Raw genomic sequence first — 15,237 nt, 5'->3', positions numbered from 1 at the left:
TAGTAAATTTAGTCAGTTTTATAGAATGTATACATCTAAGTCACCTAATGTTTTATTAAATCTCAAGGGATAGATGAAGATACATTTTCATATATGGGGACTCTGAACATTGTTTTTAGAATAAAGTAACAACTTTTATTGAATAAATGCTTACTGAAGGTCTGTTACAGGCAAAGCTTCATTAGGTTTACAACAGTGATTAAACGTGGAGTTTAATATAGTAGGGGAACTTGATGTCTAAAGCTCTCTGATTAAGGAGAGAATGAAATGAGTAAATAGTGGAACTAATATCTGTGTTGTATCTAGACAGAGTTAGGGCTCTTAATTTTGCTTTGAGAAGTGCAGGTATCACTTGGACTAGACTTCAGGGTATTGAGTTAGATATGAAAAACTTAGTTTCTATATTTCCTGTACAGAATGCAAAAAATGTGATGAGGCTGATGATATATAGTATAAGTTTGTAGTGAGCGGTGGTTCTCTACAGTAGGAAATTAACTCCCTGAGTACCCTACTGACCTCAGGTTAGGCCGTTCCGACAGTCAGGGCAGCCTAGGAAGCTTTCAGAGTTTTCAGGTCCCTTGTTTCTCCTGCCCTGATGAAGTCAATGGATTTTAATTTTTCTAAATAGTGCATAAAGAACAAAAATCTAGATAACTAATGTGTATATTAGATATAATGTGAATATTAGAATCAAATGTACTATTACAAAATCAAAATTTCCATGTCACTCAGTGTATAATAGTTATTTTTTGACTGAATTTCTTGAATGATGCCTTAATTTTTAAAAATAGTGTATAATTAATACTTAACTTTTAAAACAAGACTGATCAAAATATTAACATAAAAAATACTTAACCAGAGCTAACAAATATAATAATGATCTATTACATGTAAATCAATTGGCAAATAATATAAACCAGGGAAAATACAAAGGAAAACTTACTAGAATGCAGACTACAGTATAAAAGTACAATGAAGAAATAGATTTGAAAGGTTACTAACCAGGCTTTGTAGTCATAATATTCAAGTTTCACACTAAACTATAGGCATAATATGGATGACCATTCAAAGATACTACTGCAAATATAAGGATAACGTAGAAGTTCATTTAAAGTTGGTTTTTCCCTGACCTGAGTTGGGCTTCCCAGGTGGCTCAGCAGTAAAGAATTCACCTGCCAGTGCAGGAGATGCATGTTCGATCCCTGGGTTGGGAAGATCCCCTGGAGAAGGAAATGTCAACCCACTCCAGTATTCTTGCCTGGAGAATCCCATGGACAGAGGAGCCTGGTGGATTATGGTCCATAGGGTCGCAATGAGTCAGACATGACAGCACAACTCAGCTTTCCCTGAGTTACCCATAAGAAACTACTGATTGATGAAATAGCTTGTCATTGGAGAACTGTGTACCAAGCCATGGGTGGGGATCACATAACTGCATTTTTGGTTGTCATGACTGGGGTGGAGTGCTCCTGGTACCTCGCAAGAAAGGGATTCTACTAGCATCCTGCCATACACAGGACAACCAACCACTACAAAGAAGTTCTGGTCCAAAATGTCAGTAATTCCTAAGTTGAGAACCTTGTCCTTGACAAACCAGCTTTGAGATTTATCTTTAAGTCCTTTCTCCTTCACGTCAGCTTTTCTACACCACCCCTGAATCCATTTGCTTTCCTTTTAGTTACCAAATCCTATATTTTCAGTATCAAAGTCTGATTCTACCCCCATTTTGTTTACACTGTCTGGTTTACAAGCCAGGCCCTCATCAATTCACATCTGTATAGTTACAGCAGCCTAATTCATTTTACTATTGTCTGCTTGTACCAGTAAACCATTTGACACCTTTAACTCAGAAACTGTTGGTGGATCTCCAAAGGTGATTGTTAAGGTTAAAGACCTTAGTTCAAGGTCCTCCACAATAGGCTGTACCAACATTTTAACCTTATTTTCTTCCCCCCATACTCTCAACCTATACGTAGTACTCCAGCTAAATTCACTGCACAAAGTTTTGGAACAAAGTCTTTCTGCCTTTTCTTCCTGAAACTTTTGTTAGTCTTTGTCTGCTACCAATCATTCTCATCCTTTAAGGCCCTTAAGTTCTCTTTACCACTTCACAGCTTTTCTTGAATTACCCCAACCAAGTATCTCCTTGAAAGCCACATATCTTCTCTCAAGAAGTAATGCTCAAAATTCTCCAAGCAAGGCTTCAACAGTACATGAACCGTGAACTTCCAGATGCTCAAACTGGATTTAGAAAAGGCAGAGGAACCAGAGATCAAATTGCCAACATCTATTGGATAATTGAGAAAGCAAGAGAGTTCCAGAAAAACATCTGCTTTATTGACTACACCAAAGCCTTTGTGTGGATCACAACAAACTGTGGAAAAATCTTAAAGAGACGGGAATACCAGATCACCTGATCGGCCTCCTGAAAAGTCTGTATACAGGGCAAGAAGCAACAGTTAAAACCGGAAATGGAACAACAGACTGGTTCCAAACAGGGAAAGGAGTATGTCAAGGCTGTATATTGTCACCCTGTTTAGTTAGCTTATATGCAGAGTACATCATGCAAAATGCTGGGCTGGATGAAGCACAAGCTGGAATCAAGATTGCTGGGAGAAATATTAATAACCTCTGATATACAGATGACACCACCCTTACAGCAGAAAGCGAAGAAGAACTAAAGAGCCTCTTGCTGAAAGTGAAAGAGGAGAGGCAAAAAGTTGGCTTAAAACTCAACATTCAGAAAATTAAGATCATGGCATCTGGTCCAATCACTTCATGGCAAATAGATGGGGAAACAATGGAAACAGTGGCAGACTTTATTTTGGGGGCTCCAAAATCACTGCAGATGGTGACTGCAGCCATGAAATTAAAAAATGCTTGCTCCTTGGAAGAAAAGCTGTGATCAACCTAGAGGGCATATTAAAAAGCAGAGACATTACTTTGCCAACAAAGTCTGTCTAGTCAAAGCTATGGTTTTTCCAATAGTCATGTATGGATGTGAGAATTGGACTATAAAGAAAGCTGAGTGCTGAAGAATTGATGCTTTTGAACTGTGTTGTTGGAGAAGACTCTTGAGAGTCCCTTGGACTCCCAGGAGATCCAACCAATCAATTCTAAAGGAAATCAGTCCTGAATATTCATTGGAAGGACTGATGCTGAAACTGAAACTCCAATACTTCGGCCACCTGATGCGAAGAACCGACTCACTGGAAAAGACCCTGATGCTGGGAAAGGTTGAAGGCAGGAGGAGAAGGGGATGACAGAGGATGAGATGGTTGGATGGCATCACCGACTCAATGGACATGGTTTGGGTGGACTCCGGGAGTTGGTGATGGACACAAAGAGTCAGACACGACTGAGCAACTGAACTGAACTGAACTGAACTGAACAACAAAGCCCTGGAAGCAGAGACTCTTCTTTACCTCTATGCAAACTTAAGCATTAATAGGAGTGGTAGATATTAGCGGTATACTAATTAACGGGTTCAGTGTCATCACTTAAAAGATCTTAGGAACGAACTAGAGAGTTTCTTCATGTTAAAATGTTGAATCCCCTTTAAGGTAGTAAACATTAAATGAATTTAATTTCTCTTGCCATTGGTCAAAAGAATGAGTATTTCATTAGCTGCATTAAATATGGAAAAACCCAGCAGAATAAAATCACCCTGTTTGTATATATGGAAGGGGAGTCAGAGAGGAGGGTGTATTTTACCCTAGAAATGCCTAGAGGAATTGTTTGTTCTAGAACTAAGGAATTCCTATACCATGCATCCCAGTGAGACATACTTTGCAAAGACAAACCCCAAGATCACAGTTAAACCTAAATTAAGATCCTAAACTTATAGGATGTGTCATTGATCTCCTCTCTAATACTCTAGGTAGTAAGAACTCAAGAAATCTTTCTTGCTCTCAAAGTTATGCAACAGAGAAGGCCTGAACAATTAACTCTGGTGTAAAGAACTCTACTTCTTTCTTCAGCCCACCTTGAACAAATGAAGACAACGGAAGTATTAATTCAGTACATCTTCCAAAGGAAAGTGCTCTAAATCCAAGGTAGTGTTAATATTTTCACTAACAGTCCAGATTGTTTTGTATACTTACAACTCTTAAGACTTTGGTTCTGCCCCACCCTAATTCTGACATCAGCAAGCATCACAGGTAGCTATTCCTTGGTATCACCAGAAATAGAGTAAAGAGGAAATTCACCAGGAGACCATTCCAGAACCCACCAAATCTAACTTTGGTTTTCAACATTGCAGTAGATTATTGAAGAGGAACATTGCTGACAGTCACCTCTAACAAAAAGAAATATAAAATGAGGTGTTCTATTTTAAGAAAACATCAGGCTGGCCCCCAAGAGACAAGCTGTTATCTGTCCTGCAGAGTGACAATGAAACATACCAAAAAATTATTTGGTATTTATCTGAAGTTCAAATTAAACTGCAGCATCTAGTTTGTGTGTGTGTGTGTGTGTGTGTGTGTGTGTGTGTGTGTGTTAATGCTAAATCTTGCCACCCTACATTCATGTTTTCTTGATAACAAGTATAAAATACACTTCCTGGTTGTAAAAGAAAATGGTTTGGTCCAATTCAAATTTGTTCTACATTTTTAAAAATTACAGTATAGTTATAACCCAACTGCTAAGGAATTATTTATAGAATTATGGGGGGGGTGTGAAATTAATGGAGGATTATTTTTTTATTAAAAACAACTACAGATAGCATCATACATGTCTCACCAGTGAACTTTCATTATTGCTCAAGTAAGTTGATATGAGCTCAGTTAAATACCCACTATGACACGTACCTCACTTAGACCCAGAGCAGTCACTACTATACTTAACAAGGCACTGGGCAGCACTGGGCATTTTTTCCTGGCAGAACATTGCACATGGTTATGAGATGGGCATACCACCTTGTTGTGTTTTGGGGCATCCAGAATCAAGGGCTTTGGAATGAAGAGATCCATCTATTTCATATATTACATAACAATGTCAAAGCAATTTTATTTCTTTAAAAAAGTGGTGCAAGGTGGATTGGGAAATGATACATTTTTGACATTATGGGAACTTCTAGAGTCCTGGACTTCTCAAAATAATTGGATGGCAATCTTCTTTATAATTTTCCTGGGAATTATTTTTGAGATCATACTCTTAAAGATTTGTATGTCCTTTCAGAAGAAGCCTGCACTTCCTTCAGAAAAGGATAAGTCAGATGTCCACAAGGTAAGAAAAAAATGCTTGATTTCCTTTTCCAAGATTTTTCAAAATAACTCAGAAGAATAACTTATAAAATTGTGTAACTTTGATATTTGGATTACTCTAACTGGGGTCGCAAAGAGTTGGACACGACTGAGCGACTGAACCAAATTGAACATTTTATTGTCTCCCTTGACAGAAAGAAGACAATGGAAGTTGCCTGACAAGCATGAAATTTGGTAAGTATCCTACAATTTTATCAGCTCAGTCCAAGTTCAGTTCAATACAATTTCATATTTTAATATAAAACTTGTTCAGTCTGAACTTCTCCCACTGATACTCTGACTTTTTTTAATTCCTATTTCTCCCTAGATCATTGGTCAGCTATTTCATCCTCAGAAGCAAGGTAAATGATACATTTTGAAATTAGATGAAATGGATTGGTTTTGTTCTATTCAAAATTACATCTGAATTACAGAAAAAAGTTTTCCCATTTGTATAGAATACAACAGCAGTCCAACATCATAATTCAGTCTAACTTTGATTTTTATTTTTTAAATTGATTTTTATTGGAGTATAGTTGCTTTATAAAGTTATGTTAGTTTCTACTGTACAGCAAAGTGAATGAGTTATATATATACACACACACATCCCCTCTTTTTGGATTTCTTTCCCCTTTAGGTCACCACTGAGCACTGAGTAGCGTTCCCTGTGCTCTACACGAGGTTCTCTTTAGTTATCTATTTTATACATAGCAGTGTATATAGGTCAGTCCCAATCTCCCAGTTCATCCCACCCCATCTTTCCCCCTTGGTATCCATACGTTTGTTCTCTACATCTGTGCCTCCATTTTGTGAGTAAGTTCATCTGTATCATTTTTCTAGATTCCACATATAAGTGATATATTCAGTATTTGTTTTTTTCTTTTTAACTCACTTCACTCTGTATGGCAGTCTCTAGGTCCATCTACATCTCTGCAAATGTCACAATTTCATTCCTTTTAATGATTAATATTCCATTGTATACATGTACCACATCTTCTTTATCCATTCCTGTGTTGATGGACATTTAGATTGCTTCCATTTTATGGCTATTGTACACAGTGCTGCAGTGAACACTGGGGTTCATGTATCTTTTTGAATTATGGTATTCTCTGGGTATATGCCCAGGAGTGGGATTGGTGGGTCATATGGTAGTTCTGTTTTTTAACTTTGATTTTTAAATGGTTGCTCTATTCCAAACTGTATTAATGGTTTTTTATATATTGTTGAAATTATCCTTCCAGGTAGGTAGTATCATTACTGTTTTTTTAAAATTTGTTTCAGAGTATGTACAAATACATGTTTGTATATAATGTATATATTAGGGCTTCCCTGGTGGCTCAGATGGTAATGCATCCACCTGTAATGCAGGAGACCCAGGTTTGATCCCTGGGTTGGGAATCTGGAGAAGGAAATGGCTACCCACTCCAGTATTCTTACCTGGAGAATTCCATGGACAGAGGAACCTGGTGGGTTACAGTCCAGGGTTGCAAAGAGTTAGACATGACTGAAGTGACCAAGCACGCACATAGTTGCTTTATAATGTTGTGTCAGTTTCGCTGTACAGCAGAGTGAATCAGTGTATCATACACATACATATGTCCCCTCTCCTTTGGATTTCCTTCCCATTTAGGTCACTGCAGAGCATCATTCCTGTTTTTACAGATGAGGAAAATAAAGCTTAGAGGTTAAGTGGCTTGCTTCTCTCTCTACCCCAACCTCTCTCTCCAGTACAAAGAAGTAATAATGACAAGTTATGATAATTCAACTGAAAAAATATTCATTTAGCACCTACTGTGAACCCAGCAGACCCTGAGCTAGGTTCTTCAAGAGTGCCATGAAAGGAGTTTATACAATCAGAATTCATCCCACATCCTGAGGATACATGAGTGCTAGAGATTAAATACTGACATTGCTACTCTTGGTGCTATCAACATCTTAATTGTTTTCATCAAAATCCATTCAGTAATCATTAGATATCCCTATACAATGGACCTTGTATTTTACACTGGTATTCAAATAATAAGCCCTGGAGGAGGTAGTGACCACCCACTCCAGTATTCTTTCTGGGAAAACCCCATGGACAGAGGAGCCTGGCAGGCTATGATAGGTGCTAAATAAATATTTTTCAACTGAATTATCAGAACTGGTGATTATTACTTCTTCATTTGTATTGAAGAGAGAGGTCATGGTAGGTAAACAATCCACTTAACCTTTAAGCTTTATTTTCCTCATTTGTCTGTGGGGTCACAGAGAGTTGGTCATGACTGAGTGACTGAGCATGCATGCACAAATAATAAGATAGTATCTCTTCTCAAGAAGCTTATATTCTTGGGGAGGAGACATATTCATAAAGGATGATTTTGTTTGTTTTGTTTTTGTTTTAATTGGAGACTAATTACTTTACAATATTGTAGTGGTTTCTGCCATACACTGACATGAATCAGCCATGAGTATACATCTGTTCCCCATCCTGAACCCCTCTCCCATCTCCCTCCCCATCCCATCCCTCAGGGTCATCCCAGTGCACCAGCCCTGAGCACCCTGTCTCATGCATTGAACCTGGACTGGCGATCTGTTTCACATATGATAATATACATGTTTCAATACTATTCTCTCAAGTCATCCCACCCTCGCCTTCTCCCATAGAGTCCAAAAGACTGCTCTATACATCTGTGTCTCTTTTGCTGTTTCGCATATAGGGTCATCATTACCATCTTTCTAAATTCCATATATATACATTAGTATACTGTATTGGTGTTTTTCTTTCTGACTTACTTCACTCTGTATAGTAGGCTCCAGTTTCATCCACCTCATTAGAACTGATTCAAATGTATTCTTTTTCATGGCTGAGTAATATTCCATTGTGCATATGTACTATAGCTTTCTTATCCATTCATCTGCTGATGGACATCTAAGTTGCTTCCATGTCCTGGCTATTATAAACAGTGCTGTAATGAACTTTGGGGTACACGTGTCTCTTTCAGTTCTGGTTTCCTTGGTGTGTAGGCCCAGCAGCGGGATTGCTGGGTCATATGGCAGTTCTATTTCTAGTTTTTAAAGGAATCTCCACACTGTTCTCCATAGTGGCCGTACTAGTTTGCATTCCCACCAACAGTATAAAAGGGTTCCCTTTTTTCCACACCCTCTCCAGCATTTATTGTTTGTAGACTTTTGGATAGCAGCCATTCTGACTGGTGTGAGATGGTACCTCATTGTGGTCTTGATTTACATTTCTCTGATAATGAGTGATGTTGAGCATCTTTTCATGTGTTTGTTAGCCATCTGTATGTCTTCTTTGGAGAAATGTCTATTTAGTTCTTTGGCCCATTTTTTGATTGGGTAATTTACTTTTCTGGAATTGAGCTGCAGGAGCTGCTCGTATATTTTTGAGATTAATTCTTGTCAGTTTCTTTGTTTGCTATTATTTTCTCCCATTCTGAAGGCTGTCTTTTCACCTTGCTTATAGTTTCCTTCTTTGTGCCGAAGTTTTTAAGTTTAATTAGGTCCCATTTTTTTATTTTTGCTTTATTTCCATTACTCTGGGAGGTGGGTCATAGAGGATCCTGCTATTATTTATGTCAGAGGGTGTTTTGCCTATGTTTTCCTCTAGGAGTTTCTAAGTCTTACACTTAGACCTTTGATCCATCTTGAGTTTATTTTTGTATATGGTGTTAGAAAGTATTCTAGTTTCATTCTTTTACAAGTGATTGGCCAGTTTTCCCAGCACCACTTGTTAAAGAGATTGTCTTTTCTCCATTGTACATTATTGCCTCCTTTGTCAAAGATAAGGTATCCATAGGTGTGTGGATTTATCTCTGGGCTTTCTATTTTGTTCCTTTGATCTATATTTCTGTCTTTGTGCTGGTACCGTACTGTCTTGATGACTGTAGCTTTGTAGTAGAGACTGAAGTCAGGCAGGTTGATTCTTCCATTCCCATTCTTCTTTCTCAAGATTGCTTTGGCTATTCGAGGTTTTTTGTATTTCCATACAAATTGTGAAATTAGTTGTTCTAGTTCTGTGAAAAATACCATTGGTAGCTTGATAGGGATTGCATTGAATCTATAGATTGCTTTGGATAGTATACTCATTTTCACTATATTGATTCTTCCAATCCATGAACGTGGTATATTTCTCCATCTATTTGTGTCATCTTTGATTTCTTTCATTAATGTTTTATAGTTTTCTATATATACGTCTTTTGTTTCTTTAGGTAGATTTATTCCTAAGTATTTTATTCTTCTAGTTGCGATGGTGAATGGAAGTGTTTCCTTAATTTCTCTTTCTGTTTTCTCATTGTTAGTGTATAGGAATGCAAGGGATTTCTGTGTGTTAATTTTATATCTTGCAACTTTACTATGTTCATTGATTAGCTCTAGTAATTTTCTGGTGGAGTCTTTAGGGTTTTCTATGTAGAGGATCATGTCATCTGCAAACAGTGCGAGTTTTACTTATTCTTTTCCAACCTGGATTCCTTTTATTTTTCTTCTCTGGTTGCTGTGGCTAAAACTTCCAAAACTATGTTGAATAATAGTGGTGAGAGTGGGTACCCTTGTCTTGTTCCTGACTTTACAGGAAATGCTTTCAATTTTTTACCATTGAGGATAATGTTAGCTGTGGGTTTTATTATTATAAATATAATTTATAAATTATTATTTATAATAATTTTATTATATTTATTATTTTTTTATTATATAGCTTTTATTATGTTGAAGTGTGTTCCTTCTATGCCTGCTTTCTGGAGGGTTTTTTTATCATAAATGGATGTTGAATTTTATCAAAGACTTTCTTTGCATCTGTTGAGATAATCACATGGTTTTTATCTTTCAGTTTGTTAATGTGGTGTATTACATTGATTGATTTGTGGATATTGAAGAATCCTTGCATCCCTGGGATAAAGCCCACTTGGTCATGATGTATGATCTTTTAACAGGTTGTTGGATTCTGTTTGCTAGGATTTTGTTAAGGATTTTTGCATCTACAGTCATCAGTGATATTGGCCTGTAGTTTTCTTTTTTTGTGGCATCTTTGTCTGGTTTTGGTATTAGGGTGATGGTGGCTTCATAGAATGAGTTTGGCAGTTTACCTTCCTCTGCAATTTTCTGGAAGAGTTTGAGTAGGATAGATGTTAGCTCTTCTCCAAACTTCTGGTAGAATTCAGCTGTGAAGCCATCTGGTCCTGGGCTTTTGTTCGCTGGAAGATTTATGATTACAGTTTCGATTTCTGTGCTTGTGATGGGTCTGTTAAAATTTTTTATTTCTTCCTGGTTCAGTTTTGGAAAGTTATACTTTTCTAAGAATTTGTCCATTTCTTCTAAGTTGTCCATTTTATTGGCATATAGTTGCTGATAGTAGTCTCTTATGATCCTTTATATTTCTGTGTTGTCTGTTGTGATTTCTCCATTTTCATTTCTAATTTTGATTTGATTCTTCTCCCTTTGATTCTTGATGAGTCTGGCTAATGGTTTGTCTATTTTATTTATCTTCTCAAAGAAGATAAATAGCTTTTTTTAAACAAAGCTTTTAGCTTTGTTGATTTTTGCTATGGTCTCTTTTCTTTTGCATTTATTTCTGCCCTAATTTTTATGATTTCTTTCCTTCTATTCACCCTGGGGTTCTTCATTTCTTCCTTTTCTGGTTGCTGTAGGTGTAGAGTTAGGTTATTTATTTGACTTTTTTCTTGTTTCTTGAGGTAAGCTTGTATTGCTATGAACCTTCCCCTTAGCACTGCTTTTACTGAGTCCCATAGGTTTTGGGTTGTTGTGTTTTCATTTTCATTCGTTTCTATACATAAAAGGATGATTTCTTGCAGTATGGTAACACAATAATCGGAAATCTAGGAGAACATTTTAGGAGACACCTACACCAGCTTAGGGGGTGTTGAGAATGGCTTCATGGAGAAGCTTATACTGGAGCTGAACTTTAAAAGGTAAGTGGAAATTAGTCAGAAAAAGACACTGGTTGGGAGAATAAAGAAGGCCTTATAGGCCATGAACAGAGGCAAGGAAATAAGAAACTGCAGGGTATGTACAACAACTTATGATTATTTCAGGGTTGCTGGAATGGTGAGGATGGGCCAGGAGTCGAAAAAACAGGCAGGAGTCAGATCATAAAGGACTTTCTCTCATTGTTGTTCAGGCGCTCAGTCATGACCAACTCTGCAACCCCATAGACTATAGCACACCAGGGTTCCCTGTCCTTCACCATCTCCTGGAGTTTGCTCAAACTCATGTCCATTGAGTCAGTGATGCCATCCAACCATCTCATCCTCTGTCTTCCACTTTTCCTCCTGCCCTCAATCTGTACCAGCATCAGGGTCTTTTCCAATGACTCAGCCCTTTGATCAGGTGGCCAAAGTATTGAAGCTTCAGCATCAGTTCTTCCAATGAATATTCAGGGTTGATTTCCTTTAGGATTGACTGGTTTCATCACCTTGCTGTCAAGGGACTCTCAGGAGTCTTTTCCAACACCACAGTTTGTAAGCCTCAATTCTTTGGTGCTCAGCCTTCTTTATAGTCCAACTCTTACATCTGTATATGACTACTGGAAAGACCATAGCTTTGACTATACAAACTATGTATGCCATGTGAAAAGCTTGGAGTTTATTCTGTAGGTAGTGAGGAACCACTGAAGGTGGTTGAGCGTAGGAGTAACAGTTTTGTGTTTCAGCTGAATCACTAGTAGCTGTGTGGAGTACAAACCTGAAGATTACTTGACTTCAGTCTAATTTCTTTTGGTTGTCAGGTGTAAAGGGGCTTTATTCATGTAATGTGGTTGTTCTATTTGTATTTATTTATAAATATTTATTTGTTTTTGGGTGTGTTGGGTCTTAGTCCTCACTGTGGTGCACAGGTTTCTCTAGTTGTGGTACGTGGCCTTACTTGCCCCACAGCATGTGGGATCTTAGTTCCCCAGCCAGGGATTGAACCCATGTCCTCTGCACTGGAAGGTGGATTCTTAACCACTGGCCCACCAGGGGAGCCCCTCCCTCTGCCTTTCTTGGTGTTGGTTTTACCTTGAGGTAAATAGAAAGATTGCCACCAAGAGTTTCCAAATCAGACCAGCAGTTTCCAGAGGATTTAAGAGGCCAATTCTTTCTGTGTCTTTCTTAGGAACAAGGCAACTTTTCCCCAAAGTTGTTAAATGTCTTTGTCTTATACTGGGTTTAGTTCATACCCACTCCTTATTCAATTACTTGGAAATGAGATTACTATATTAGATTTAGCATAAACCCTTGAGGTAGAATGGACGTTGAAGAGTACGCATCCATGATTATTACTCCAAGCTATAATTTTGCTTTAGTTGTAAGGACAGATGGTGGTATGCCGGGGTCCTGCCCCGGCTGATCCAGGGTATTCGAAGAAAAGACGGCATAGGCGAGGATCAGGATACAATAGCTTCAATTAGATATTAATTAAAGATATGAAGAGTAATAGAATAAGGATAGCTCAGTAGGAAAATTCAGTGGAGAAAAGAGGCTGAGTAGCTTGGTTTACGCGGGAGACCAATAAAACTTCAAGACAAGAAGTTTGCACCACTTACGTAGGCCACAGGTGTCCTTCCGTTCTCCCGAAGGAGAGGAGACACTGAGGCCTCCCCGGTCGGATCTTAGAAGCCCAGGCATAATTAGTAAGCATGGTGGGTTCCGCGCTTCAGATGGAGACTCAGCCAGAGTGAGAGAGAGAGAGACATGGGGAGACCAGTATTTAGAGAAACTGATCCCAATTCTTTGTTTTCCATGGTCTACTTTTATACACTGAGATGTTATGCAAAAGTCACGCGGGGTCAGCAGTCCTGACTTTTCAAAGTCAGGTGCTTCATACAAATGTATACAGAGGTCTTAGGGGTGTTACATCATCTTCTGGCCAGGGGGGGCCTGCTGACAATTTATGACCCTCTCCTTGTGACAACAGTCAGTCAACCAGGACACTTATTTCTCCAGGGGTGATTATTCTTAAAACAGACACCACCCAAATAAAGTTACATTCCTATAGGGTGACGGTGTAGTGGGTTTTAGTTAAGGAAAGAATTTACTTAGCCTAAGGTCTAACGTGATTAATATCAAAGGTTAATACTTATTTCTTCTATATATTCATTAATGTGTGTAAGGGCAGGGGATGTGGAGACGTAGCAACAAACATTGGCTCAACAAATGAAAAACCCTTCACCAATACAATTTCTAATCAGCCCACTATACTTATAGTTTTCTAACTTCTCTAAAGAACCTGTTTTTAGAGGGTTTAAAGCATCTCGTGCCTCTCACGGTTGGGAGGCTGTGAGCAGTCACATGTGGCCGGACGAGCCTGTCAGGCAGGCTAGAGAACCTTCAGAGGAGTTTGTAGGTGAAAACACTCTTATCACGCCCAGGAATTATTATTAACTGGAGCTCTAGGTTAACTCCTTCTCCGAAAGAGGTCGTGGGGGACAGCCCCCCATAAAGTCAGAGGTGTAGGTAAGAGCACAAAGTAGTAAAGTAGGCAGGCTCTGGTTATGGGGGTAGACGCTCGAGGATTTCCAGGGGGACTCCTGAGGCTCGATCCCGCCTTTGCGTATGTCGAGCCTCCTTCCTCATGACCTTTGCCATGGGCGGAGTACCTCACTCTGGCCCCCAGCAGTGGTACCAAAGGTGACCTGATACTAAAGATGATGGGTAGGTGTATCAGTCAGGGTTCAGCAGAGAAATGCAAAAAAGAGAGAGAGAGATAAAACGAGTTTTATAGGAATTGGCTTGCATGGTTATAGAGGCTGAGAAGTCCCCTGATCTACCAAATAAAAACTGGAGACCTAAAAAAGCAAATGGTGTAATTCAGCCCAAGGCAGAAGTCCTGGGGTGGCAGGGAGTTGTGCAGTGCTGGATGGTCTCAGAGCCCAAAGACCCAAGAATCAGGAGCTCTGATGTCTGAGGGCGAAGAAGATGGACATCCCAGATCAGTAAGAGTTGGGGAGTTTGCTCTTCCATCTATTTGTTCTATTTGAGCCCTCAGTGGATTGGATGATGCCAGCCAATATGCCCAGGGCATATCTTCTGTATCTTCAGGCTGCTGATTCAAATGTGAATCTCTTCCTGAAGCATCCTCACAGGTGCTCAGAAATAGTGTTTTACCGGCTCTCTGGGCATTCCTCAGCCCAGGCAAGTTGACACACAAAATTGACTACCACACTAGGTAACAAAAATGTGTATACAGCCTGTATATTAGACATTAATAGCTTCTCCTGACAGTAGAGAGAACTTGAAAAGTATTTAATGTATTTTAAACATTCACCTAATAATTTTGTGTTCTCTGTGAAAAAAGGTAAGCAATAGTTCAGTCTAAAATACTCCAAATTCTATTAATAATTAGAAGAATCCAAATCAATGAGATTTTCCTGTATAAGTAAACATGTAGAAAAACTATTTGTGTGATGGGGGTATATATTGATAATTTTATTTATTAGCTTCATGGCTCTGGACTTCCCTGGTGGCTCAGACAGTAAAGCATCTGTCTACAATGCGGGAGACCCAGGTTCGATCCCTTGGTTGAGAAGATCCCCTGGAGAAGGAAATGGCAATCCACTCTAGGACTATTGCCTGGAAAATCCCATGGACAGAGTAGCCTGGTAGGCTACAGTCCATGGAGTCGCAAAGAGTCAGACACGACTGAGCGACTTCACTTTCACTTTCACTTTCACGGCTTTATTCATGATGATGAGTTATTTAAAACTAGGGTCATTCTTCCAGTAAAGGACAAGATAATCTGTGTTCCCTGGAAAGACAGCCACTAGAATTTCTGACTTAGCTTATATGAGTTTCAGTTTATGATTTTAGGGTACCTTACCATGACACAAACTTACCATGAAACAGACACGACTTAGCGACTGAACAATAACAACTGTGAAACAAAAGGGCATCAGAATCACCTGGAGAGCTTGTTAAAATTCAGATTTCCAGGCCCCACACCTAGGGCATCTGATTCAGGAAGTCTAGGGTGAGATCTGAGATTTTTCATTTCTGGTCAT

At 38.8% G+C, this 15,237-nt stretch overlaps 1 protein-coding gene across 2 annotated transcripts in view; it reads left to right on the top strand.

Moving 5' to 3' along the window:
- Positions 1-19: 19 nt before the first annotated feature.
- CCDC168 (coiled-coil domain containing 168) overlaps positions 20-15,237 on the top strand; it is a 42,220-nt gene continuing 27,002 nt past the window's right edge. Inside the window, exons 1-4 of one of the 2 annotated variants that reach the window (XM_025000164.2) lie at positions 20-4,055; positions 5,179-5,226; positions 5,399-5,438; positions 5,572-5,605. In XM_025000164.2, the coding sequence (XP_024855932.1) occupies positions 5,429-5,438; positions 5,572-5,605 (44 nt within the window). In that variant the 5' untranslated portion in view covers positions 20-4,055; positions 5,179-5,226; positions 5,399-5,428. Of the gene's footprint in view, positions 5,227-5,398; positions 5,439-5,571; positions 5,606-15,237 lie in introns of both variants that reach the window. The other variant, XM_015473930.3, reaches the window with a different exon arrangement.

The sequence above is a fragment of the Bos taurus genome, chromosome 12 (genome assembly GCF_002263795.3).
Source record: "Bos taurus isolate L1 Dominette 01449 registration number 42190680 breed Hereford chromosome 12, ARS-UCD2.0, whole genome shotgun sequence".
Lineage (NCBI taxonomy): Eukaryota > Metazoa > Chordata > Mammalia > Artiodactyla > Bovidae > Bos > Bos taurus.
Note: the sequence above shows the minus strand (reverse complement) of the source record. Positions and strands in the feature narration are given on the sequence as shown.